The following is a 26,262-nucleotide window of genomic DNA, read 5'->3' on the forward strand; positions in this document are numbered from 1 at the left end:
GTGGTTTTTTTTTTTTTACTGCTCTGCCCGAAGCCAAACTGACACATCAGAAACCAAACAAATGATTCGATGTGATGTTTTCCATATGCAGACACCACAAAACCACCTTCCCAATCAAGATGAGTATAAAGTCACTGCCACCAAATTGATACCCGAGGCCAAGTCTGTTCTGGCTGTGGGTCTTGTGACCCATGCAGCCTGCATGCACTGGGTTATCCCAGGGGTGTATGGGTGCCTGGGTGCCAGCCCCAAGCGAAACAGACCGGCCCTGGCATCAGAGCATCTCAGCTGCTCCAGCCAATGTGTGCACTGGTCGTAAACGACAGATCAGCTGAAACCCAAACCTCCCTTCCGATTTCTTTCCAATCCTGATGGGAGGAAATGGGAACAAGAAGGTGGGGAAGAGGCCCGAGTGATAGCACAGTGGGTGGGGCATTTGCCTTGCACGCAGCCGACCCAGGTTCAATTCCCTTCATCTCATATGGTCCCCCGAGCACCACCAGGAGTAATTCCCAAGTGCATGAGCCAGAAGTAACCCCCGTGCATCACCGGGTGTGACCCAAAAAGAAAAAAAAAAGAAAGAAAAAAAAAGAAGGTGGAGGAGGGGCTGGAGTGATAGCACAGCGGGTAGAGCATTTGCCTCGCTCTCGGCTGACCCAGGTTCGATCCCCAGCATCTCATATGGTCCCCCAAGCACTGCCAGGAGTAATTCCTGAGTGCAGAGCCAGGAGTAACCCCTGTGCATTGCCAGGTGTGACCCAAAAAGCTAAAAAATAATAATAATAAACCAAAAACCTTATGATGCGTCTGGAGTGGATCTGGGGGCTGGTGAGGGTATGAGTGTGGGGTGCCGGGGACAGTGCACGGTGCTTTCACCTCTCTATCTGCCCACCAAGTGGGTGAACTTCAACGGCCTTGCCTGGCACCAGCTCAGTGCTGGGAAACATGCAAAGCCAGAAGGGGCAGCTTTATTTCTCGGAGGCTTAAAGGGGTTGCATGTCTGTACACCTCTTGGAGGGAGGAAGGAGCCATTGAGATCACAGAGAACTAAACTCTCTACCTGTTAAACCGCTAGTTTCGTGTGTCACTCCCTGCACTGGCCACATGGAGCTGGAGCCAGAAGGGCAAGGAGGGCTCAATTGGAGAGCACAGGAATGAAGGCAGCCCTGAGCTGGGATACTGGCCTTGCCCTGCCCTGGGTGTAGCCCGCGTGACCCCTAAACTATGCTGGGGTTGAGCCCTAAGTGTCACGCCTACACTGCATTGTCAGGAGTGGCCTCTATTGTTCTTTTTTTTTTAATAAAAAGAATCTGGGTGTGCAGCTGGAGGGGTCAGGAAAGGCAAGAGAGCACCAGGGGCTCCAAAAGGAAAGCAACCTATGTGTGCGTGTGTCTGTTTATATATATAAATATATTTATATATGTACATATTTATATATAAATACATTTTACAATGTATATATGTATAAACCCATGTGTATATAAAAGTGTATATACTATATGCATTTCAGCGTAAACATTTTGAAATTATTTTCTGTTTTGGGGCCACAGCCAGGGGTGCTCAGGGTTTATTTCTGGCTCTGTGCTCAGGGATCACTTCTGGTGACATTCAGGGGACCATATGGGATGCAAAGAATCAAAGCTAAGTCAGTCTCATGCAAGGCAAACACCCTATCAGCTGGATTACCTCTCTCTGACTCCATAATAGCAATTTTTATTATTGCTTTTATTTTTCTGTAGCACTGTAGCACCGTCGTCCCGTTGTTCATTGATTTGCTCAAGCAGGCAGCAGTAACGTCTCCATTGTGGGACTTGCTGTTACTGTTTTTGGCATATCGAATATTCCACGGGTAGCTTGCCAGGCTCTGCCATGTGGGCAGGATACTCTCGGTAGCTTGCCAGACTCTCCGAGAGGGACGGAGGAATCGAACCTGGGTCGGCCGCATGCAAGGCAAATGCCCTACCTGCTGTGCTAAATAAAAGATAGCTTTTATTTTTCCTTTTTATGTATTTGGGCTTTCTGGGGACACAACCCAGCAGTGCTCAGGGTGCTCCAGGGACCTTATGAGGTGCCCGGGGTCAAACCCAGATCAGCTGTGTACAAGGTAAGATAGAGCAAACTTAGATGTAAAGCAAGTAATGAGCTACCAACACATAAAGAAGCAATATTTTGTGGTTGTCACCTGTGTCTTAATCCTTATAGGTTAGAGAGCATTTTTTTCACGATTTCAGTCTGGCCCAGTGGCAAAGCAGATGCACGGCCTGGCAGGGCGGGAGGGTAGGGGCGAGGGATGGCTCTCTAACAGCTCTAGCCCTGCTGAGTCCCAAGTATCCTTTTGAGGGGGGGGAGTGGGGCACATGCGGCAATGCTCAGGAGTTAACTCTAGGGATCGCTCTAGCACTCAGGGATCGCTCCTGGTGGGCTCGGGGGACCATGTGGGATGCGGGGAATTAAACCTGAAAAGGGCATGTTCGAGGCAAGCGCCTTCCCCACTGTGCTCCGGCCAGCACAGCCTTCACCTCAGCTGAGCTTTGCTCTCAAGGTGAGGCAGGCAGAGTCTTCTCCCACCTCATATGCAACGCCCAGGATTAGGGGGTCACGCTCAGGGTGGCGTCTGGGGCCCAGAACTCCACTCTTGGCAGCTGTGCCACCGCTTGGGAGGGCAGACAGAGGCTGGATAAGCAGCCAGGCTTCCTAACTGACCTCCTCTGGCCACTCAAGCCAGCAGGGTATCTGGGACTTTTCACCTATAGCAGTCTGTTTCTGGGCCTGCCGGAGTGAGTGCGGGGGGGATGATGGGGAGCCAGGAGGCAGAGGAGGGGCACTCCCTGGAGGAGCCGCACTAGCTGCCTCCTTCCCTTCCTCTCCCCAGGGTTGGAGACAGGCTGCTTCCTCCTCCCCCCGCTGCCAGGCTTCTATGCCTGCCAGGCCTCCAGCCTTCTTCAGAGGCCCTAGGAGAGCATCTACTTCTTCCCCTCACAGGAAAAGTGGGGTGCAGGCTGGGCCTCTGCCGCACCCCCTCCCACCCCCACCCTCCCTTGCAGGCTGCGCTTCTCTGCACCTCTCCTGCTTTCCCATCTGTCTCCCTCCTTCCCCAAGCCCCTCCCAGGCCGGATCCAAGCTCTGCTGCCTTCCTGCCCCGCCCCCCACTTCCCCACTCCCCAAGGTCTCCCGGCATGGCTGGACTGGTCTCAAACCCCGGCCTCATGGCAGAGCCGCTAAGAGCTACCTCTCCCAGAGAAGGACCCCTGCGCCCCTTTCCTGCTCTCCCCACTCCCCTGGCTGCCATCCGCAGACGCCACTACAGAAGGATTAAGGAGAAGCGGGTGGGGTGGTAGCTGTTTTCAGGGTCACCAAATCTAGATCAGCCTCTCTCAGTCTTTGCCCTGGAGACGCCCCCCCATGCCCTCCCCACCCCTACTCATACCTAAGTCTTCTCAGGCCCTTAGAGGCAGAAGCAGACTTGGGGGACTCTCCCCACAAGTACCCCCAGGTCCCAGGCTCCTTGCACCTGCAAGGTGATGACCTTCTCCTCCCAGGGCCTCTGGCCTCCAGGCTCAGCAGTGGTTCCAGCAAGACAGAGGGTTAAATCGCTGCCTCTGCTGACTGAGGCCACCCAGCCTTTCCTTTCTCTCCTTCCCAGGGCTGGGGTCAGGCAGCTACTCAGGAACAGGCTTGCACTCACCCACTCCCCCTGTCAGGGACACACAGCCACACGCAGCTTTGTGCTCGGCGGGTACCCAGCAGGCACGGGTACAATACAGCCGCCACGGTCTGTACACTCCGGCACACACCACACCACACCAGCACAGCCCTGAGCCCCGCTCTGCCAGGAACACAGGCACAGACTAGCCTCACCACCTCCCACCCTCCGGCCTTGCTTCCTGGGTCGCAGTGCATCTCTCCTGGCCCTGATGACACCCTCCACCCACTCACGGGGTTTCTGGAGCCACCAGGTCCCCATCCTCAGCTCTGAGTACAGTCAGTCTGCAGTTCTGAGACTGAAAAACCTCCAGTTGCTTGGCAAGGGTTCCTGGGTGAGAGAACAAAGAAGATGAGCTCCTTCTGCTTTCAGTTACAGAGAGACTGAAGTTCGGAGAGTGGGAACTGGGTCTCAGCTGGAAGAACTGGAACGGATGAACCTTTGTCTTCCACCATTTGTCGCCTTGGTGTCTTGGCTTTGCCGAGGCTGCCCCTGGTGTCTCTGGCTCAGGACCTTCACCTTCATGACGCCCAGCTAGTGCCAGGAACCCCAAGTCTCCTCTCATAGGGCACGAAGGAGGGTGCTGCTCTTGCTCTTGCTCTGTGACCATGAGGGAAGGCACCCCTGCAATGTGGCCATCCGCAGGTCACTGCAGGCACATGTCTGGTATAATCCTGGGAGGAGTCATCCCACAGGCTCCTGGGGAGCCTCTGGCCATGGCCAAGGACACTGTCCTGAGGAGAGCCACTCCTAGGGCCTTTTGTAACCCCTCCACCCCACTCTGCCTCATCTGTATCAGGAAAGAAGACACAAGAATGGAGTGTCTGAGTGGGTACTTGCTTACCCTGGAATGATGCTCAAACAGAAACTTCTGAGTTTTTTTTTATTAATTTTTTTTTATTGAATCACCATGTTGAAAGTTACAAAGCTTTCAGGCTTAAGTCTCAGTTACATAATGCTCGAACACCCATCCCTTCACCAGTGCGCATATTCCACCACCAAGAACCACAGTAAACCTCTCCCCTACCCCCCCACCCCTCAGCCCCCCACCCAGCCTGTGCAGTTGATAAATTTCACTTTACTTTCTCTTTACTTTGATTACATACAAACTTCCAATTTTAGTATATGTGCTGCCGAAGCGAGCACTAAGTTGAGTTTTTTAATCAGGACTCACACGTGTATGTGATATAGATATCATTATCACTATATTACTGTATCACTGTATCACTGTCATCCCGTTGCTCATCGATTTGCTCGAGCGGGCACCAGTAACATCTCCATTGTGAGACTTATTGTTACTGCTTTTGGCATATCGAATACGCCATGGTAGCTTGCCAGGCTCTGCCGCGTGGGTGAAGTACTCTCCGTAGCTTGCCGGGCTCTCCGAGAGGGGCGGAGTAATCGAACCCAAATTGGCCGCGGGCAAGGCCAATGCCCTACCTGTTATGCTATCGCTCCAGCCCATCACTATATTACAAATGAGAAAAGTGATTAATGAAGCAAATTGATTATTAATAAAGCAAATGATTAATAATTAAACGATTACTGATCAATCAATCTCGTTTTTCCAAGGACACATAAATAGTGGTATATATAAGTCTTCAAATTCAAGTGCATGGGCTCCAGATTAGAGGGTTTTACACCACTCATAAACTTCTTCAGGACGAAACAGCCTCCTGGAGGCCATATTCCATTCTGAAAGAGCCCCTCTTTTATCACATCCAGTCTGGCATTGGCTGTGCCACAGGGGGTGCCTGGTGGTCTCAGTTTTCTTTGTGAAAATGGTGACCCCTCTCAGGGTTCTCAGGAGGTCCCCACAGCTCATGGTCCCATAAGTTCACCCCTTCTTTTCTCTGCCCCTCCCCCCGGTCAGCCCACTGCCTTAAGAGTGGCCTTGTGGCCAGACCTCACACACTCTTGGACACAGGGGTCGCCTCATTTCCATATGATCTGCTTTCTTCTACCTCATCCGGGATCTTGGTTTTCCTCATATATTTTTCACCTTAAAATTCCTTGAGGGCCGTAGCGATAGTATAGCAGGTAGGGCATTTGCCTTGCATGCAGCCTAAATGGGTTCAATCCCTGGCATCCCATATACTCCCTGACACCTCCAGGAATGATTTCTGAGTGCAGAGCCAGGAGTAGCCACTGATCATTACTGGGTGTGACCTAAAAGGCAGAAAGAAAGAAAGAAAGAAAGAAAGAAAGAAAGAAAGAAAGAAAGAAAGAAAGAAAGAAAGAAAGAAAGAAAGAAAGAAAGAAAGAAAGAAAGAATGAAAGGAAAAATCCATGAAACTCTGGGGCCATAACAGTAGTACAGTGGGTAGGGTGTTTGCCTCACATGTGGCCAATCTTGTATGTGGTTCAATCCCTGGCACCCCATATGACCCCCAAGTCCATAAGGAGTGACCCCTGAGTGCAGAGGCAGGAGTAACCGCCAAGTGTAGCCCCCAAACAAACCAAACCCATAAAACTCTCTAGCCTCCCCTACCTTGTGCAGACTCCCACTCCCTGTCCGCCCTTCAGGATTGCCTTCCTTTCTACCAACTAGCTAAAGTTTTGCTGTCTGCATGGAACATCCGAAGGCTCCATGGGAAGAGAAAGGTGCTCTCTGCACATGTCTGACTGCACCTCATGCAGTGGACACCCATTTCCAAGCCTTTTACCTCCCCAAGCTGAAGCTAACCAGAGCAGGCCCATCACACCTCTACCTTTACACACACACACACACACACACACACACACACACACACACCTGGTGCATTACTTGCAGAGGATGCTGACATGTTTTAGGAAACCTGTCTACCTTAGTTCCCATTCTGCCTGGCCTTCCCTATACAGACATACAGCCAGTTTGCATGCTGAAGTCTGCCCACCCACACCCCACATCCCCGCAACTCTCAGGCCTTTCCCAGGCCCACCCATACCTATCCTAGTGCCACCACAACCTCTAGTCAGGTCTGCCCAGTCCCCACCCCAGCCCCCTCACAACCACATTCTGAATGGGAGATGGCTGGGGAGGCTGTTGAGCAGCTCTAGGCTGAAGTGGAGTGCGCGACTCCAAGAAAAAGAACTGGGGCGGGGTGGAGGGGGTGTTCTCTGGACGAGAACTCTGCTATTTATACTGGGCACTTGAGTAACAGAATTGGGGCTCCACATCTGAGAAGCACAGACAGACACGGGTCCTGAAGAACCTGAAGAAAGATCCAACTTGAGGAGGTTGCCTCGCCCCACTGGAGAAAAGTGGGGAAGCGCTGAGCCTGGAGAAATGTGGGGATCCAGTGGCCTGGCTGCTCCACCCTCGGGGGTCCCGCCCAATCGAGTGAGGGACGAGCTTCCGTGCCTTTCTGGCTGCAAGACTGCGATTCAAGTTCTGAGTTCTCTGCAGGTGTCCGGGGGCCCGCTGCGCGGTTCCTTCCGGGTAGGCGATGCGCACCTCCGCGTAGCAGCCAAAAGCGCTGAGAGCCCAGCGGTACCCACCGGGTCTAACCAGCCCGGGAGGCTCCAGGGCTGGGCAGTGGCGCCGCGGGAAGCTCCTGGCCCCGCCCACCTGGGCTGCGCCCATTGGATGAGCTTCTCGCCCGCCCCGCCCAGCGACGGGCCCGCCTAGCACAGACGCATGCGCAAGAGCTCCCCGCCGCCGCCGCCGCCGCCGCCGCCGCGGCTTCAGCACCAGCGCCCGGACAGCGGCGCCGCCCACGGGCATGGACGGTGCTAGCTGCAGCAGTGGCAGCAGCGGTCCGGCGCCCGGCCGGGATCCGGAAGGGGAGCAGCGGCCCGACGAGGAGCCCGCGGCCCCGGACGGCAGCTCCCCGGACAGGTAGGGCGGGTGGCTCTGCACACCCAGCTCGCAGACCTTCCCACGCCCAGGTAGCCCCAGTAGCCGCCATATGTCGCCCCATTGGTTTGCCCAGCCGCTCCCAGTGCCCCCTTCCGAGCCTGTACGCTCCAGGCTCCCCTGGCCACGCCCTCATTCTGCCGAGTCGATTTTCTCCATCCCTGTTCGCCGCGACTGGCAGCCCCCAACGCCCTCACCGCCCCGGGGACCTGCCCCACCCACTGTTCCTGCCTTCCCCCTTGAGGCCCTAAGGATCCACCCCACCACCACCTAGCCCCCCACCCCCAGAGTCCTTCACTCAAGGCCTTGCCGCCCCCAAGTCCCCCCACCCGGGTTCCAGCAAGTCAGCGGGGGCTGGAGGGTGCGCATGTATGGTGGACTAGAAGCTCCACAAGGTGTGTATCCGGGGATACCCTCGGACACTTCGCCAGGGACGGTCTTTGTCCGTCACTGCCGGTCACCAGTCTGCCTTTCATAGCTGGTTGCTGCACGTGTGGGCTGAGCGTCTTGGAGCGTGGCGACCACCTGCAGTGGCTGGAGGCCTAGGGTGGAGCAGCTGTGGTGCTCTGAGGCTCGCTTGTGGTCAGTAGGGCCTGCAAGAACCCCAGACTGTTGGGTGTGGAAGGATAATGAAGGGTACCTTCCCACCTGCCCCCCACCCTACCCCAGGGTCCAGCTCTCCATGCCTTTCCTCTCCCTTCTGCCACCCTCCTGTCTGGAATCAGCTCAGACAGGTAACAATCTGGTGCAATTTCTGTGCTCTGCCTGATCGTTGACTGCCTCCAGATACCTCTCCCTGATATCTCTTTCTCTCTGTCTGTCTCTGTGTCTCTCTCTCTCCCTATGTCTCTCTGTCTCTATCTCTCTATATTTCTCTCTGTCTCTCTGTCTCTGTCTGTCTGTCTGTCTGTCTGTCTGTCTGTCTCTCTCTCTCTCTCTCTCTCTCTCTCTCTCTCTCTCTCTCTCTCTCTCTCTCTCTCTCTCTCCTGAACTGAAATAAAATGTATTTTTGGTGGATGGGGTGGCGCCTTAGTACCGGAGAGCAAACCAGAGGTGGACACGTTTTCCAGGACTGCCCCAGTTAAATGTCCATTCTGTGCCTGGGAGCAAGAGGGGGCCCCACAAGTGGAAGGGAGTGCCGTGTTTTCTTCCCTCCATGGCTAACACTGCCTCTGGCTAGATTTAGCTGCATTCTGATGAGGAGAGGTAACAGAGCTTTATCTTCAAGGGGGTGAGACACAGGAGGGTTGTTTTTCTTGAATCGGGGGTCTGCTTGACACTCCGGCCTTACCAAAGAGCCAGGCATGAGCAAGGGAGGGAGAGTGACCATGTAGGACGGAGCTCTGGGGCCTAAAGCATCCCCAGAAAGAGCTGGAGAGTCCTTTGCTGCTTTGGAGATGTTGCCAAGGACCAGCGCTGTCTGGTTTACTGCTTCCCTGCATGCAGACACCATTCTTGGGCTCACAATCCCCTCACAAACCTCAGATACCCTGGACACTAACCGGGCAGAGGAATTCTGTTCAGTTCAACCCCAGAAACGCAAATGTGGTCATGCTGAGCTGAGTAGCACTGTGGGGATAGATTGTTTTGTTTTGTTTTTTTTTTAAAAAAAAAAAACACATCCATAGACCCTGACTAATATGCACAGAAAAAATGTTTGAAATAGGCCATTTTGAGTTGTTTTTAAAATTATCTTTTAAGGGATAGAGAATAGTGCATCAGGGAGGACATCTGCCTTGCAAGCGGCTGACCTGGGTTTGATTCCTGACATCACATATGATCCCTCAAACCCACCAGGAGTGATCTGTGTGCAGAGCCAGGAATAAACCTTGAGCACAGCCAGGTGTAGCCCCCAAAGAACAAGCTAAAAAAAATCCCTTTTTAACTTTCCTAGTGGTATGAGCTGCTCACCACTTAGTCCTGCCCACTTTGCCGGGTCACAGGGATGCCCATGTGGCTGTGTGGCTGTAGGCTTAGGATTGCAGGGTAAGGTGCATTGGTGTCTCTGTGTTAGAAGCCGGCAGTCAGGCCCTGGCTTCTGGTGCTTTGGCCTTGACTGCAGCCTGCACCATACTTTTCTTCCCTCTGCTTGCTACCGTCCTTGGCTTGCCAAGAGACAGGCTGCTGCGAAGTTGCTTACTCCTGTCAGAGCCTTAGAACTGAGAGGGGGAGAGCAAAAGCTGAAGGCCGGGCCTGGGGTACTTGACTGGATTATCAGTAGAGCCCCTGAGAACCCTCAGATGGGTGAGACAAATGCCTGGTTCTATAAATGCAAGAATGGGAAGGGGGCTGAAGAGATAATATGGACACGTTTACCCCAGCTCTAGTCCTGGCACCTTATGGTCCCCAAAGCGCTGCTGGGAGTGACCCCTAAGCACAGAGCATGGGAGTAGCCCCTGAACACAACAAGGTATGGCCCACAACCCCCCACCCCAAACCAAAACAAAATCAACCAGCCAAATCCTGCGATATAGTCAATGATGAACGCAACCCAGAGGATGGGAGTTGAGAGCTGCTGGTCTGGGTCTCTGGAGAGGAATAGAAGGGGTGGAAAGGAAGGTGCTAGAGCCAGGGTGTCACCAGTAAACACAAAGCTGTGGTGGAGGCCGGAACACCCCGTGGGCAGAAGCTTGCTGAGGAGTGGCATGGATGTACAAGGTCTGGCAGATGGACAAAGGGAGAAGGCGCCAGTTTCCTTAGCACCCCCTTTATAAAAAGAAACTGCTCGCATCTCCCAGCTGAACCCTGGTGCCTCGGACCAGCCCAAGGCTCAGTTTACTGGCAGGCCATAGACAGCTTGAGGAAGCCCAGCTACCTCATGCTCCCAACCCGGTCAGAGCCAGCTCTAGGAAGGGTCAGCCAGACCCAGCGGCCAGCCGCATGACTTCAGGAACCAACCCTGACCAAGCACAATGCCCAGCATGTGCAGAAGCTAAAAACAGACCTGCAGGATAAAAATGGGAAAGAGGGGGCCAGAGTGATTGTACAGCGGGAGAGGCTGCACACAGCTGACCTGGGTCTAATCCTGGGTCCCTGTTTGTTCCCCTGAGCCTGCCAGGAGTGATCCCTGAGTGCAGAACCAGGAGTAACCCCTGAGCATAGTTGGGTGTGCTCCTTACCCCACAAGTTAAATGTCTACACTTTTATACATAAACCCGGGCCATTTATCCAGCTTCCCTTCGGTGCAGGGGATGGGCCTATAGGACTTTTGTAGGATTTTTGGGGGGTGGGGGATACATACCCAGCAGTGCTAAGGGCTTACTCCTAGGTCTGCCCAGGGATCATGTCTGATGACGCTGGGATCCATCTGCAGTTCTGGGAGTTGAACTGGGGTCAGCCACATGCAAGGTACATTCTTTAACCCCTTTTCTATCTCTCTGACCCCTTACTAGATTTTTCGTCTGGGTTGAGGGATATAACCCAGTGTGCTTGAGCGAGTACTCTGCATGCAGGAGAACTGAGCTTGATGCCTGGCACTGTATGGCCTCTGAGCAGAGCAGGGAGTAGGCCTGCCCCCCTTCAACCCAAACAAAAGATCTTTTATCTGCCAGGACTTGTATCATTGACTGTGTTTGCTCACCTAAGGCCCCTCCTTGATGCCAGGGGATGTGACTCTATCCTGCATGTGTGAGGCCCTGGGTTCCATCCCTGGCATGCCAATAAATGGACATATACATAGATAAAATAAAACAATGGTGGAATTTAAAAAAAAATTTCTAAATGTTGGGCTGGAGTGATAGCACAGCGGGTATGGAGTTTGCTTTGCACGTGGCCGACCGGGTTTGGTTCCCAGCATCCCATATGGTCCCCTGAGAACCTCCAGGAGTAATTCCTGAGTGCAGAGCTAGGAGTAGCCCCTGTGCATCACCGGGTGTGACCCAAAAAGAAAAAAAAAACATTCTAAATGTTGAGTTAGTAAAAATAAAAAAGTGTCAGTGATTTAAACCATAGGTTGGATTCTGATGCGTTCTTTTGGATAACCCAAAGAAAAACCTTCATGATTATATATGTAGTGAGAATCTCAAGGTGTGAAAAGTTCTAAAATGAAATCTATCATCTGAGGCGCTTAAAGAGGTCAAACTGTAAATATAACTGCACTTCTCAGACCACCTGCTTCCCACAGCGCCATGTACGGATGAGGGGCCGGGACGCAGATGTGTCTCCACAGGCCAGGCCACCAGCCAGCACCTCACATATGTCACCTCAGCTCCTCCTCAGACCCTGCCTGAGAGGGAGGCACCATGCCCAGTCCTTCCCTCGCTCTGCTCTCCAGACTCCTGCATCCTTCCCAAAGCTCCAGACTGGAGGAGTGAGGCGAGGACCCCCATCTCCTATGCTCTCCTCCTTTGACTCATCCCAAACTCCCTCCTGCCCAGGCTGAGGGGCCAGCCTGCCAGACTCCTGAGAGCACGAGGAGAGGCTTGCCTCTTCCTTCCTTCCTTCCTCTGTGCAGAGCTAGTCTCCAACGGGCAGTGTGCGGACTCTGGTCCCCAACCACTTGGCAGTGCAGCAAGCCAGAAAGATGCCAAGGTTAGCTTGGCAGGCACCTGGCTCTCCTACAGGAGTGCTGCCAGCTCCCGCGCTCTGCCAAAGATGCACAGCCCGGCACCCAGTGCCACCTCCCACAGCCCTCAGGCACCCTGTCTGTGGCCATCCTCACCTGTCCTGGGTCTGGTATCCTGCCACCTTCCCCCTCACTTGCAGTGAGGCTGACTCCACACATAGAGATGCCTACATGACAGATTCCAGAATTCCAGAAACCAACTGTTGCCTCCAACTCCGCAAGTTCCTTGTGGGTCCCAACTCACCAGATGGACCTTGCCAAGCCAGGCTCTGCCCTGGGCTCTGCGAGTCAGTAGCAACTTTGCCCAGGGTCCCTGGCTGCTCCCTGACCCTGTCAAAGCTGGGCACTCCACTGGGCTGTTTCCTCCATGACATCCACCCTCCTGACAGCTGTACTCCACATCTGTCACCCACCAGCAGTGGCCTCCATGGACCCTCCCTGTCTAATTCCCTGGCAGTGTGTTTGGAAGCAGCAAAAAAAGGGTCATGTGTGGCCAGAGCAATAGTACTGTGGGTAGGGCACTTGCCTTGCACATAGCTGACCCAGGTTCCACCTCTGGCATCCCGTATGGTCCCCCAAGCACTGTCATCGGTGATTCCTGAGTGCAGAGCCAGGAGTAAGCCCTGAGCACCATTCCTGCAAAAAAGAAAAAAAAAGGTCATGTGTGTACAAGTATTTGAGGGGGTGGTGTCTATTGGGTCGAGCACAGAGAGGTATGAGTGTAACAATGGACCCAGAGGGGGCACTCTAAGGCCACAGACCCAGAACCCCAACCCTTGTCACCTTCCCCCTCTGCCACCAGTCACTGGGTAGTGCCAAGAGAGCAACAGAACCCTGCCCGCCCTTTCCTTGTCTTGATTTACTGAATGGTGCTAGACCCGTGAGCCCCCAAGCCCCCACTGAGTCTTCCTTCCATGCCTCTCTCCCCCTGCAGGTCCCAGAGCAAAGCTGTGGCCTCCGAGGGGAGCCCGGAGAGAAGCTGCTCCCTCCAGAGCTGCCCCCTTGAAGACCCCTCTAGCTCTTCGGCAGCCCCACCAGCAGCTTCCAACCTCCAACCTGTGGGCCAGTCCAGCCCCTTGGCCCCTGCCCAATTCTCCTTTCCCCGGGCACCCCAGGAATACCGGGGGGGCAGTTCCCTGCCAGGGCTAGGGGACCGGGCGGCTCTGTGCACCCATGGCTCCAGCCTCAGCCCTTCCCCGGAGCCGTCACAGCGCGATGGGGCCTGGAAGCCGCCCTCGGCGCAGCATCACGTGGTCAGCGTCAGGTGAGAGGGGCCCAAGGCCGGCCAGCAGGGAAGCGAGCTGTGCTTAAAAGTGGGGGGAGGGCTGGACAGATAGTCCAGTGGGGGAGGCACTTGCCTTGCATGCGCCCAACCCAGGTTTGATCCCAAGCATCCCATCTGGCCCCCCAACCCCGAGCACTGCCAGGACTAATCCCTGACTGCACAAACCAGGAGTGACCCCTAAGCATCGTTGGTGTGACTCAAAAACTAAAAAAAAAAAAAAAAAAGTCAGGTAAGTGGGGCGGAGAGATAGTGGGGTCAAGGAGCTGGGGAGAGGGGCTGGAGCAATAGCACAGTAGGTAGGGTGTTTGCCTTGCATGCAGCAGACCCAGGTTCGATTCCCAGCATCCCAGATGGTCCCCCGAGCACCACCAGGAGTAAGTCCTGAGTGCAGAGCCAGGAGTGACCCCTGTGCATCACCGGGTGTGACCCAAAAAAAGCAAAAAAAAAGGAAAAAAGAGGAGTTGGGAGAGATAGTGCCAAGGCTGGATTGCAGGCCTTGCACACTTGAAGCCTCAAGTTCACTCCCTGGCACCACATGGCCCCATGAACACCATGGGGTGTGGCCCCTCTGGCCCCAGCACCATGAGGCCCAAAGACTATCATGCACAGTATTACTGGGAGTGGCCCCAAGACCCTTGGAACATGCTTAAGAGGCACCCCCCCCCCCAGTGATGCTGACTCTCAGGGCACTAGACTTCCATCAGAAGATGCCTGAGACGTTGCCTCTGAAGAAGGAGGCAGCCAGGAGGGGATAGGGGTGAGGGCCGGGGTTCGGGCACGGGAATGCCCAGGTCTTCCCATATTCCCCCACCCCACACTGCCCATGAGGACTCTGCCAAGCAAGTGTTTCATCTTTCCTTCCCAGGCAGGAACGCACCTTCCGGATGCCAAAGAGGTAGGCCTGGGCCTTTTGTGGACCCCCAGGGGTGGCCAGCTCCGTGGCTGTTTCCGCCTCACCACCCCCCTCCTTGGCGGCTCCTCCTTGGCCACCCTGGTTCAGGGGGCTCCTTCTCTCCCCAGCTACTCCCAGCTGATCGCCGAGTGGCCGGGGGTGGTGCTGCTGCTGTGTCTGATGGTCATCCTTCTCTGCACCCTGGCGGGACTGCTGGCTGGCCAGCTGCCGGACTTTTCCAAGCCCTTGATGGTGAGGGGCCCAAGGGGGAAGGGTCCCCCCAGGCCTGGGCGCTCAGCTCAGTCTGGGGCAGGGAGCAGGAGAGGGCAGCTGGGGGTGGAGGGCGGGCTCCTGCCCTCAGGGACAGCCAGGGAGAGGCTCAGAAGGACCCTGCCCTGGCCCTGCAGGCTGCGGGGGGTGGGGGGGCGTCCTGTGTCTGCCCGCTCCCCCCTGCCCTCTCCCTACAGGGTTTTGAGCCTCGGGATACAGACATTGGCCGCAAGCTCATCGTCTGGAGAGCCCTGCAGGCCCTCACAGGCCCCGGGAAGCTGCTGTCCCTTTCTCCAGACTTGATGTTAAATAGGTAATGGGTTCTTCGCGCCCCTGACAGGGGCTGGGTGGGGGCAGAATGAGGTTGTTCAGGGTCTGTGGGGGAGGCGCGAGGACACTTGCCTTGACATGGCCGATCCTGGTTCCGATCTCCGGCTCCTTATATGGCCCTCTGAGCACTGCCTGGTACAGCCCTGGGTGCCCCCCACCAGCACGGCTGGGGTGATCTGGGCAATACCCAGCATCCTTGGGCCTCACTCCCATCCAGTTGTCTGCTGAGAGAGGCACTTGGGGCCCCCTGAGCACTGCTTGAGAGACATTCCCCTCCCCCCCGCCTCAGCTGTGAAGTACTCTCCCCTGAGGTGGGTCAGCGGTGCTTGCTGGGGCCCCGGGATGGGCCTCTGGCCTCTAAGGCAGCCCTCAGCCCAGACGGTGCGGTGCCCAGTACAGATTTTCTTCCTTCCTCAGCTCAAACCCCCATAGCACCTTGAGTCCCACCACTGGGGGCAGCACCCAGGAGGGCCTGGTCCGGCCTCGGAGGATGGTGGCACCCCAGGAGGGCAGAGGACAAGACAGTTTCTTCTGTGGCCCCCCTGGTAAGCTGCAGCCTGGCTGTTCCCCAACCTTAATGGTGGCCTCCAGCCCATCCACCAGAACAGGAGGGAACAAATGTTGGCAGACAGGAAGGGAAGGATGTGGGCTGGGGGCCTCCAAGTCAAGGATGTTGGGTCACCCCTGAGGGAGGCAGCAGGTGTCAGGGGCCCAGCCATGGGGGTGGAAGCTGGGTCAGGGTGGGGCCGAGCAGAGGGGGCAGGCCTGGGTGTCGGGCTCCGAGAGGTGAGCATCTTCCTTTGGGGGAGGGCCCGGAAGCCAGGCCCGGAGGCCTAAGCCTGGCGGGTGTGTTGCAGAGAAAAGCTATGCACAGCTGGTGTTCATGTCCACGTCGGCGGGCAGCCTGTGGAACCTGCACGCCATGCACTCCATGTGCCGCATGGAGCAGGAACAGGTGAGGCTGCGGGCGGGGAGGGGCCAGGGCCACAAGGACCTGACCCTGCAGGAAGAGGCTGGGACAGGGCCGCGGGAGCGCAGTCCCTGCCCCAGACACACGGGCTGCCTCCCTGCAGAGCCCTGGGCTGAGGTGGGGAGAGAGGGACCTGCTGCTCATAGAACAGCTGCTGCAGCAGACAGGCAGATTCTGGCGGGGGTGGGGAGAGAGAGGGGGGTGAAGGACTCAAAGGTCCTGTAAAAGAGTCCCAGGGGCTTAATAGAGTCTCCATCAAGTTTTGCTCACTGGAGAACCATACCAGGAGCCTCTGAAGGAAAGTAGGCTGTGAGTCCACCCCTCCCCCCCCACACACACACATCTGAGTCCCCTACATGCTGGTTATGGCTACGTGCTCTCAGACCAGACCGAATCCTCCCAAGCTATGTGACTTCAGGCAGATCCCTATGTGTCCAAAATTTGGGTCCAAGATGCTGGAGTGATAGTATAGCAGGTAGGGTGTTTGCCTTGCATGCCGTGGACCTTCGTTCAGACCCTGGCATCCCATATGGTACCCCTGAGCACTGCCAGGAGTGATCCCTGAACACAGCCAGGAGTAACTCCTGAGCACCACTAGTGGCCCAATCCTCTCACGCCAAATAAATTCATTTTAAAATAAAATGTGGAGGGGCTGGAGCAATAGCACAGCGGGTAGGGCGCTTGCCTTGCACGCGGCCAACCCAGGCTGACCCAGGTTCGAATCCCAGCATCCCATATGGTCCCCTGAGCACCGCCAGGGGTAATTCCTGAGTGTAGAACCAGGAGTAACCCCTGTGCATTGCTGGGTGTGACCCAAAAAGCAAAAAAAAAAAAAAATAAAATAAAATAAAATAAAATGTGGACTGGGGCTGGAGCAGTAGCACAGCGGAGAGGGCGTTTGCATGCGGCTGACCCGGGTTCAATTCCCAGCATCCCATATGGTCCCCTGAGCACCGCCAGGGGTAATTCCTGAGTGCAGAGCCAGAGCCAGGAGTACCCCCTGTGCATCGCTGGGTGTGACCCAAAAAGCAAAATTAATTAATTAATTTATTTTAAAATGTGGGTTATGATTATGCCATCAATAGGGTTGTTGTGATGATTAAACAAGGTAAAGCCAATAAAAAAATACAACCAGATAGCTGGAGATAGACTTCTCAATAGATACTCCCACTGTCTCCGTGACCCAGCAGAACAGAACCTCTGACTGCCGGGTCTGTGTTCAACCTGCCTGATGTCTGCAGCGGGGTGGGGGAGGAAAGGAAGCAGGGAACAGCCATAAATGGGTGGTTTGAATTTGGGTTTTAGGGGGTGACACTTGGCAGGTGCTCGGTGGTTGTTCTGGCAGTGCTTGGGAGACTCTGCAGCATCAGGACTCAAACATGGACCTCCAGCCATGTTTGATTCAAGCAAAGCCCTCCAGCCCTGTACTGTTGCTCGGCCGCAGACATAAGTGAGTTTAATCGGGGGCTGGAGAGAGAGCACCGTAGGTAGCACACTTGCCTCACATGCAGCTGCCCCTGGTTTGTCCCGAGCACCAAATATGGTTCCCTGAGCACCACCAGGAGTGATCCCTGAGCATGGTTGGGTGTGGTCAAAAAAATAAAAGTGAGTTTAAACACACCAGAGTTGGGGCTGGAGCAATAGCACAGTGGGGAGGGCACTTGCCTTATACGGTGCTGACCTGGGTTCAATCCCCAGCACAACCTATAGTCCCCTGAGCGCTGCTAGGAGTGATTCCTGAGCAAAGAGTCAAGAGTGAGCCCTGAGCACTGCCAGGTGTGGCCAAAAAACCCAATAAATAAATAATCAGAACAGTGGAAGATGTAGAGGTTTGGGCTTCCACTCCTTCCACTGCTTGCTTTGGGTTCCCTGGACTTTTTTTTTTTTTTTTTTTTTTTTTTGCTTTTTGGGTCACACCTGGCAATGCACAGGGCGGCTTACTCCTGGCTCTGGAATAAGCACTCAGTATATTACTCCTGGTTGTACTCAGGGGACCATATGGGATGCCTGGGATGGAACCCGGGTCGGCAAGACAAATACCCTACCTGATGTGCTATCACTCCAGCCCCACCCCGGACCTGCCCCCACCTCCCCTGGCTGTGTGTGCTCAGGGGAAGGGGGTCTCAGGCGGAGGCCATGGGCCTTCTTTTTCCTTTCCTTCAGCTTCTCTTTGAAGGAGCCAGGATGTAGGTGCTGTTACGGGGACTGGGAGCCGAAGGCCGCTCTGATGCATGTGGTTTAGCCTAGGTCAAAGATCTGCCTCTGAGTGTCCAGGAGAGAGTTCAGAGGGCTGAGTGAATGCCTTTGCAGGTGGGAGGCCGGGGTTGCCCTGCACGAACCCCCCCACCCCAGGCACCACCAAGTGCCTGGAAATGAGTTCGGGAAACTTCGGGCTGGGTTCTGGAAACCTGAGCCCCTGCCCGGCCCCTGAGTGCTCTCTCCTGCCATGTGTGTGCCTTACAGATCCGCTCTCACGCCCACTTCGGGGCCCTGTGCCAGCGGACAGCAGCCAACCAGTGCTGCCCCAGCTGGTCCCTGGGCAACTATGTGGCTGTGCTCTCCAACCGCTCCTCCTGCTTGGAGACCACCGAAGGCGACGCGGCCCGCACGCTGGCCCTGCTGAGGGCCTGCGCCCTCTACTACCACCGTGGGCTCCTGACGCCCTTGTGCCTGGGGCCCGGGCAGGACAAGCCCCCACGCTGTGCCCGGCTGCCCACCAAGTGCTCCCAGAGTAGCGCCGTCTACCAGCTCCTGCACTTTCTGCTGGACAGGGACTTTCTGAGTCCCCAGACCGCCGACTACCAGGTGCCCTCCCTCCAGTACAGCCTGCTCTTCCTGCCCACCCCCAAGGGGCCTTCCATGATGGCCATCTACCTGGACCGCCTGGCCTCGCCCTGGGAGCTCTCGGACAACTACACGTCCATCACCGGCATGGACCTGGGCCTCAAGCAGGAGCTGCTCCGGCATTACCTGTCCCAAGACACGGTGTACCCCTTGCTGGCCCTGGCTGCCATCTTCCTCAGCCTGGCGCTCTACCTACGCTCGCTCTTCCTCACGCTCATGGTGCTGCTGGGGGTGCTGGGGGCCCTGCTGGTGGCCTTCTTCCTCTACCACGTGGCCTTCCGCCTGGCCTACTTCCCCTTCGTCAACCTGGCAGCCCTGGTCCTGCTCAGCGGCGTGTGCGCCAACCACACCCTGGTCTTCTTCGACCTGTGGCGCCTCAGCAAGAGCCAGCTGCCGTCGGGGGGGCTGGCGCAGCGCGTGGCGCGCACCATGCACCACTTCGGCTACCTGCTGCTGGTGTCGGGGCTCACCACGGGCGCCGCCTTCTACGCCAGCTACCTGAGCCGCCTGCCGGCCGTGCGCTGCTTCGCGCTCTACATGGGCACGGCCGTGCTGGCGCACCTGGCGCTCACGCTGGCCTGGCTGCCCGCGTCCGCAGTGCTCCACGAGCGCTACCTGGCCGGCGGCGGCTGCGCGGCGGGCGCGTGGCGGGGCAGCGCGCCCCGGCGGCTGGCGCTGGCGCTGGCGCGGCGGCTGCGCGGGCTGCGGCGGGCGGCGGCCGGCACGTCCCGCCTGCTCTTCCAGCGCCTGCTGCCGTGCGGCGTCATCAAGTTCCGCTACATCTGGGTGTGCTGGTTCGCCGCGCTGGCGGCAGGGGGCGCCTACATCGCGGGCGTCAGCCCCCGCCTGCGGCTGCCCACGCTGCCCCCGCCCCGCGGCCAGGTCTTCCGGCCCAGCCACCCCTTCGAGCGCTTCGACGCCGAGTACCGCCAGCAGTTCCTGTTCGAGCGGCTGCCCCAGGGCGAGGGCGGCCACATGCCCGTGGTCCTGGTGTGGGGCATCCTGCCCGTGGACACCGGTGACCCCCTGGACCCTCGCAGCAACACCTCCCTGGTGAGTGACCCGGCCTTCTCGGTCGGCGGGCCCGAGGCGCAGCGCTGGCTGCTGGCTCTGTGCCAGGGAGCCCGGAACCAGAGCTTCTTCGGAGTCCAGCTGGAGGGCCCGGCCACGCTGTGCTTTGTGGAAGCCCTGCAGCAGTGGATGGACAGCCCCGCCTGCGCTCGCCTGGGGCCTGGCCTCTGCTGTGGCCCCTCGGACTTCCCTTGGGCACCGCAGCTGTTCCTGCACTGCCTCAAAATGATGGCTTTGGAGCAAGGTGCCTCCAGCTCCCGGGACCTGGGGCCCCGTTTCGGTTCCCAGGGCAACCTGGCCGCCCTGGTCCTGCAGTTCCAGACCAACTTCCTGTACAGTGCGGACTACAACCAGGCGCACCGATTCTACGGCGAGGTCAGCCGCTGGCTGGCCGCGGAGCTGAGCAGGGCGCCGCCCGGCCTGGGCGGCGGCTGGTTCACCAGCCGACTGGAGCTGTACAGCCTGCAGCACAGCCTGAGCACCGAGCCCGCCGTGGTCCTGGGCCTGGCCCTGGCGCTGGCCTTCGCCACCCTGCTGCTGGGCACCTGGAACGTGCCGCTCAGCCTCTTCTCCGTGGCGGCTGTGGCGGGCACGGTCCTGTTCACGGTGGGACTCCTGGTTCTCCTGGAGTGGCAGCTCAACACGGCCGAGGCCCTCTTTCTCTCAGCCTCCGTGGGCCTCTCGGTGGACTTCACCGTCAACTACTGCATCTCCTACCACCTGTGCCCGCACCCCGACCGCCTGAGCCGCGTGGCCTTCTCCCTGCGCCAGACCAGCTGCGCCACGGCGGTGGGTGCGGCGGCGCTGTTCGCCGCAGGTGTGCTCATGCTGCCCGCCACGGTGTTGCTTTACCGCAAGCTGGGCATCGCACTCATGATGGTCAAGTGCGTCAGCTGTGGCTTTGCCAGCTTCTTCTTCCAGTCCCTCTGTTGTTTCTTCGGCCCTGAGAAGAACTGCGGGCAGATTCTCTGGCCGTGTGCCCACCTGCCCTGGGACGCGGGGGCCGGGGAGCCAGGCGGGGAGAAGGCCAGCCGCCCTCGCCCAGGACCGGCAGGAGGGGCCCCTGGGGCCTGCTCGGAGCAGTACGAGCTGCAGCCCCTGGCACGGCGCCGGAGCCCCAGCTTTGACACCAGCACCGCCACCAGCAAACTGTCCCACCGGCCCTCGGTGCTCTCTGAGGATCTGCAGCTGCATGATGGGCCCTGCTGCCCGCGGCCCCCCCTGGGCCCAGCCTCCCCCAGGGAGCTCTTCCTGGACCACCAGGCCGTGTTCAGCCAGTGCCCGGCCCTGCAAACTTCCTCCCCCTATAAGCAGGTGGGCCCCAGCCCCCGCACCCGGCTCAGGCTGGACTCCCAGGCCCAGAGGGTCAAGGCCATGCACGTCTCCCCCCGAGCGCCCGCCCGCTCGTCCCCACCGCCCAAGGTCGCCGAGCCGCCCGATGGCCTCTGCTCCTCGGCCAGCACCCTGGAGGGTCTCAGCGTCTCGGATGAGACCTGCCTCAGCACCTCCGAGCCCAGCGCCCGTGTGCCTGACTCGGTGGGGGCCTCGCCGGAGGACCTGGACGAGACGGAGCAGACGGTCCTGGAGCGGGGCCAGCTAAACAGCAAGCGGGACACTCTGTGGCTGGCGCTGAAGGAGACTGTATACGATCCGTCGCTGGCCCCCTCCCACCAGAGCAGCTCGTCCTGGAAAGGCCGTGGGGGCCCGGGGGACGGCAGCCCTGTGGTGCTGCCCAATAGCCAGCCCGACCTGCCCGATGTCTGGCTGCGCCGGCCCAGCACACACACTTCGGGCTACAGTAGCTGAGAGGCCCCGGGGCCGGGCAGGGCCACGCAGAGCTGTCAGAGACGGCAGGCGGGGGCGGGGCGCCTGGAGCTGGCTCCCCTTTGGCCGTGGAGCCTGCAGAGGCCCCGCTGGGACCCCGGCTGCTGCTTACACCCCACATCTGGGGATTCCATAGAGAGAGTCTTTAGAGGGAACCCTAAGTTCCCTTGTGACCAGCCCCTCCTGTACCCTTGGGGCCCACCTCTGCAGGGGAAGCAGGAAGGGCTGATCTGGTCCCCCTTCCCAAAAGGCACACAAGTCAGTGAGATTGAGGAACCCACTTCCTGGGGCCGTGCCGGGGTACCTCCTAGAGCACTCTCTACCCTCGGAAACCTTAGCAGCAGCCCGGGCCTCCACTCTGGAGGGGCCCTTTATCAGGTGATTGCCTTTTCTTTAGGGAGTTTTTATGGCCCAGAATTGGGCCCTCCCAGCCCTCAACTGCCCTCCCAGCTCTCCTCTCCGCCCCACGCCCAACCACAATCTCACTCCCATACTCCCCAGAAATTCAGAACTGGGCTGAGAGGGTACAGGTCAGCCACAAGCATGCCCCTGGGGCCCAGACTCTGACACTGTCCCTTCTGAGCCCTTCATATACCTGCACGTCCCCTTCACAGGGCGCCCACCCTCCCCGCTCCCCCCCACCCCCATCTCCTTGGATCTGGCTACTTCACTGTAGGGTAACTGGCAGTTGGCCGGGTCCTTTGGACCCCAATTTACAGGCAGAGATGTGGAGCCTCAGTGCAGCTCCGTGATTTAGGCCAAGTCACAGAGCTGGCAATGACTGGGCAGGCTCCCTCCCTCACTTCACCACCCAGCTCCCACTCCTGTGGCCACTGCCACGGCCTCAAGGATGCTGACCGCCAGAGTGGGCAGGGAGCCCTCCCCTCGGTACTGCTGGTGTCTGAGTGTCCACCCTCCTCCCTTCAGGCTTCTGTCTCCAGAGACAGCTGTGCTCAGAGCAAAACCAGCTGTGCCCCGCCTCAAAGCCTGGCCGAAGGCTTCCCCAGTGTAGGGTCAGGGCCAAGGCCAGAAGAGACAATAGGGGGTGGCCTACTGTGGAAGGCAGAGCTCAGTGAAGGGGGGACTTGGGGAGTGGGAGTCAAGCTGCTCCCCAGGACGGCTCTCTCTGAAGACACAGCCCAATGGGGCTGGAGCGACAGCACAGTGGGGAGGACGGGGAGGGCGTTTGCCTTGCACGCAGCCTACCCAGGTTCGATTCCCAGCATCCGTATGGTCCCCTGAGCACCACCAGGGGTAATTCCTGAGTGCAGAGCCAGGAGTAACACCTGAGCATCGCTGGGTGTGACTCAAAAAGAAAACAAAAAAGACACGGGCCAAAAGACGGACCTCCTCAGGGAGTCTCTGGAAAGTTTTATCCCTAGGAAGGGAGAATTCATGACACTTGAGAGGGTTTGCTGAACACCTGCTTGGGGGGAAAGGGTAGAGGGGTGGGGGTGGGGGTGGGGCTAAATTCTGATCCCAGGAGCTCACCTCTTGCTGGGCAAATGGCTCACACCGCCCACAGGCAGTGTGGGTGATGCTGGCACCGTGGCGGGTGTGCTGAGGGCCTTAGGCTTATGCCTGTCACCTCTCTGTGGCTGGAGCTCAAGGACCTGCAGCTGGGGTAACCGGGAAGGCTTCCTGGAGGAAGATGACTTGACCTGGCGTTCCACAGTCCTAGTCTCTCCCCCTGGAAGGCACCTTCACCACTGTCTGTTCTAGAAGTTTGCAAATGTCATAGCCTCAGGACCTTTCTCCAAAGAATTCTTGTGTGAAAACACAGTATATAAAACAGATTATTTTTTTTCAAATGCACTTCCGAGGATGGGTGCTGTGAGACCTGGGTCAGCTTCCCTTTCTACTACTGTCTTTCAGGGGCACTGGAACCCCCTCCAGTTCCAGGCAGCTCCAGAGAATGTGGTTTGAATGCCGTTTTATAGACGGATGTCACAGGAGGAAGGGATTTTTCTAGAGCCAGACAGTCTGAGGCAGTCAGGGGGTTCGTCGGGGTACTTCGGTTCTTGTGTCTTTGGTTTCTTACGGTTCTCTTCATGGTTGTTGGGGCCATGCCCAGCAGTGCTCAGGGGGGGCCCCGGCCGTGTGTTAGTCCCTTGTAGAGCTCTACCTCCCACCCCTGGATTCCTGCCCTGTGAGAGACACTAGCTATGACAGGAATGGGGGCTACCTCCACTCCTTCGCAGGAGAGGGGACTGAACCCTTCTCCACTCCCAACACAGGGCTGGGGAGGCGGCGACGGGGGTGTACCTTAGACCCACCCCCTGGGCATCTGATGGCATTTCTCACCTCATGCCCACATGGAATTCATCGTAGGGCCTCTCATCACATCAGACTTTGCACCGTGCACTGCCTCCCTCTGCTGTCACACAGCCAAACTGACCAGGACGGTGAGCCAAGGGGAGGAGCAGGAGCCACAGTCTGTTCTCTCTCCCTGTTGGTTTTGGGGCCACCCCTGGCAGTGTGCTGCTACGGGCTGCTCGCTGCCCTGTGTTTCGGGGGTCCGGAGGGTCAGGTGGGGGGATCATGAGTGCTGGGACCTGAGCCGGACTTCCAACGTTCTGAGCAGGTGCCCCAGCCCGCCGAGCTCTCTCTTTGCCCCCAGGAGTCTGTTCGGGAAATCCACCATCTTTGTTGCTTCTCAGCAAATCCCTGAGTGGCCCTTGGGCCCAGGGTATGAAAGGGCAGTGTGAACCTGGACCAAAAGGAGCCTGGCACCCCTTCTTGCTTGTCATCGGAGGGACATGGTAAGCCTTGGGTTTGAACTGGCTGCCACAGCAGGCGCATGCTCTGCCGTCCTGTGCTATTCCTGGGGCCCATACTGAGTCTGGAGCTGGAGCTGCAGACACTGCCAGGAGCCGAGCCCTGAAATGTTACAGAATGGAGGGTCGCCGGGGCGGCAGCAGGGATTTGGATGCAGCTGAGGCACCACTTGGAGATTTCGGAGGCTCACCTAACTCTGCAGAGGAGCCAGAGCCGCTGAAGTACTTGGATTTGTTCTTGTTTCTGCTGGACTCGGGACCGGAAGCCCAGTGGTCCGCTAAAGCATCATCCTGCCACCCCTGGGGACCCAGACCAACTGTGGATGATCCCCGTGGGGCTGCCACGCATCTGGGCTAAGAGCCCCAAGTGTGGAAAGGAGCATCTACAGCATTTTCAATGTCCTTTGCATTCAGCAGGTTTATTCCTAGTTAGTATTATGGGTGGTTGCAGTTGGTAACTAGACACATGTGGGGGGAGCCTCAGAAGCATGTGTGAGGTAGGCAGGGGAAATGGGCCAAAACATTCATGTTTGCTCTAGAGAGCCAAACGAGGCTGTGTTTTCACGGAGGCGCATTGAAAGAACCACACGAACACTCCTTCGAGGCTGGAGGGCGAGTCCCTGTCGATGCCACAGGCCTTGAACTCACACCCAGAGAGTGATGGCTGTGTGTGTTGTGTGTCTCTCGGTGTAACTTGCTGTAGTTTGTGACTAGGGAGAACCCCATCCTTTGTGGCACTTCGGGGACTTTTAGGGTGACCGCGTTGGATAGAGGTTGGCGTGCCTGGCGGAGTTTTCTGTTTCACGGCACATGGCATATGGCACACTGGGATGGTCATGCACAGTTGAGACTCATCCTACAGGAGATTCACGAGCCAAAGTCTTACCCCTCCTGCTCATTCCTTTCTTCTCCAAGTGCATGAAACATACAGAGCAGGGGGGCCGGTGAGGGGTATCAGGGACGGCAAAGCATTGGTGAACCATCGAGCTGTCTGGACAGTGTCTCATCTTTTCCTCACTGGCGATCTTATCTCAGTCTTTGTTAGTGTATGTGGGCAATGGCTGGTGCCCCATGCCCACATCCAGATCCCACTGACCTGGAGAAGAGGAAGAACATTTCTCGGGGTGCCATGATATGGAGGTGTGTCTGCTTAAGAGAAGAAAGTGTGGGCTGGAGAGATCGTACATCAGGGAGGACGCCTGCTGTGCATGTGGCTCACCCAGGTTCAATCCCCAGCATCCCATATGGTCCCCTGAGCACCTCCAGGAGTGATTCCTGAGCGCAGAGCCAGGAGTAAGCTGGGAGAGGTCCAAAAAACCAAAAGGAAAAAAATAAAAGGAGAAATCATAAGCCAGTTCACATAGGGAAGATGAGAAAGTCACTCTATGCTGTGTTAATGTCTGGTTGTCCAAAGCCATTCCTCTGAGAAACCCCAGAAGGACCTTTATAAACATAATTATTGTAAATCTGTGTCCGTGTGATCATTTACCTTATACTTCAACATAGGGTAAGATGGACTATACCAAATTCTCATGCTCCAAACACAAGAGCTTGAGGGCTGCTAAAGAAAATCACGCAGGGGCTGGAGAGAGCTCAGCAGGCAAAGCATGTGAGAGCCCCGGGTTTGATGCCCAGCTCCGCATGATTCCTGGAGCTACATGTTACAGAGAGAGAGAGAGAGAGAGAGAGAGAGAGAGAACTTTGTCTTGTGTGGAAAGTTCATCCCATTACAAAGTTTCTTTCTCTTCTACTTTTCAATAAAACTATTCTGTTCTGGGGGCTGGAGCGATAGCACAGCAGGTAGGGTGTTTGCCTTGCATGTGGCTGACCTGGGTTCGATTCCCTACATCCCATATGGTTCCCTGAGTACCGCCAGGAGTAATTCCTGAAGTAA

The 26,262-nt window shown here is 57.2% G+C and overlaps 1 protein-coding gene across 1 annotated transcript; it reads left to right on the forward strand.

Moving 5' to 3' along the window:
- Positions 1-7,343: 7,343 nt before the first annotated feature.
- Positions 7,344-25,836, forward strand: DISP2 (dispatched RND transporter family member 2). Its single transcript, XM_055130902.1, has 8 exons — positions 7,344-7,523; positions 13,040-13,369; positions 14,256-14,285; positions 14,411-14,534; positions 14,750-14,865; positions 15,300-15,427; positions 15,740-15,837; positions 18,316-25,836. The coding sequence occupies exons 1-8, from the start codon at positions 7,408-7,410 to the stop codon at positions 21,571-21,573; spliced, it is 4,200 nt and encodes a 1,399-aa protein (XP_054986877.1). The 5' UTR covers positions 7,344-7,407; the 3' UTR covers positions 21,574-25,836.
- Positions 25,837-26,262: the final 426 nt, after the last annotated feature.

Source organism: Sorex araneus, chromosome 3 (genome assembly GCF_027595985.1).
Source record: "Sorex araneus isolate mSorAra2 chromosome 3, mSorAra2.pri, whole genome shotgun sequence".
Taxonomy (NCBI): domain Eukaryota; kingdom Metazoa; phylum Chordata; class Mammalia; order Eulipotyphla; family Soricidae; genus Sorex; species Sorex araneus.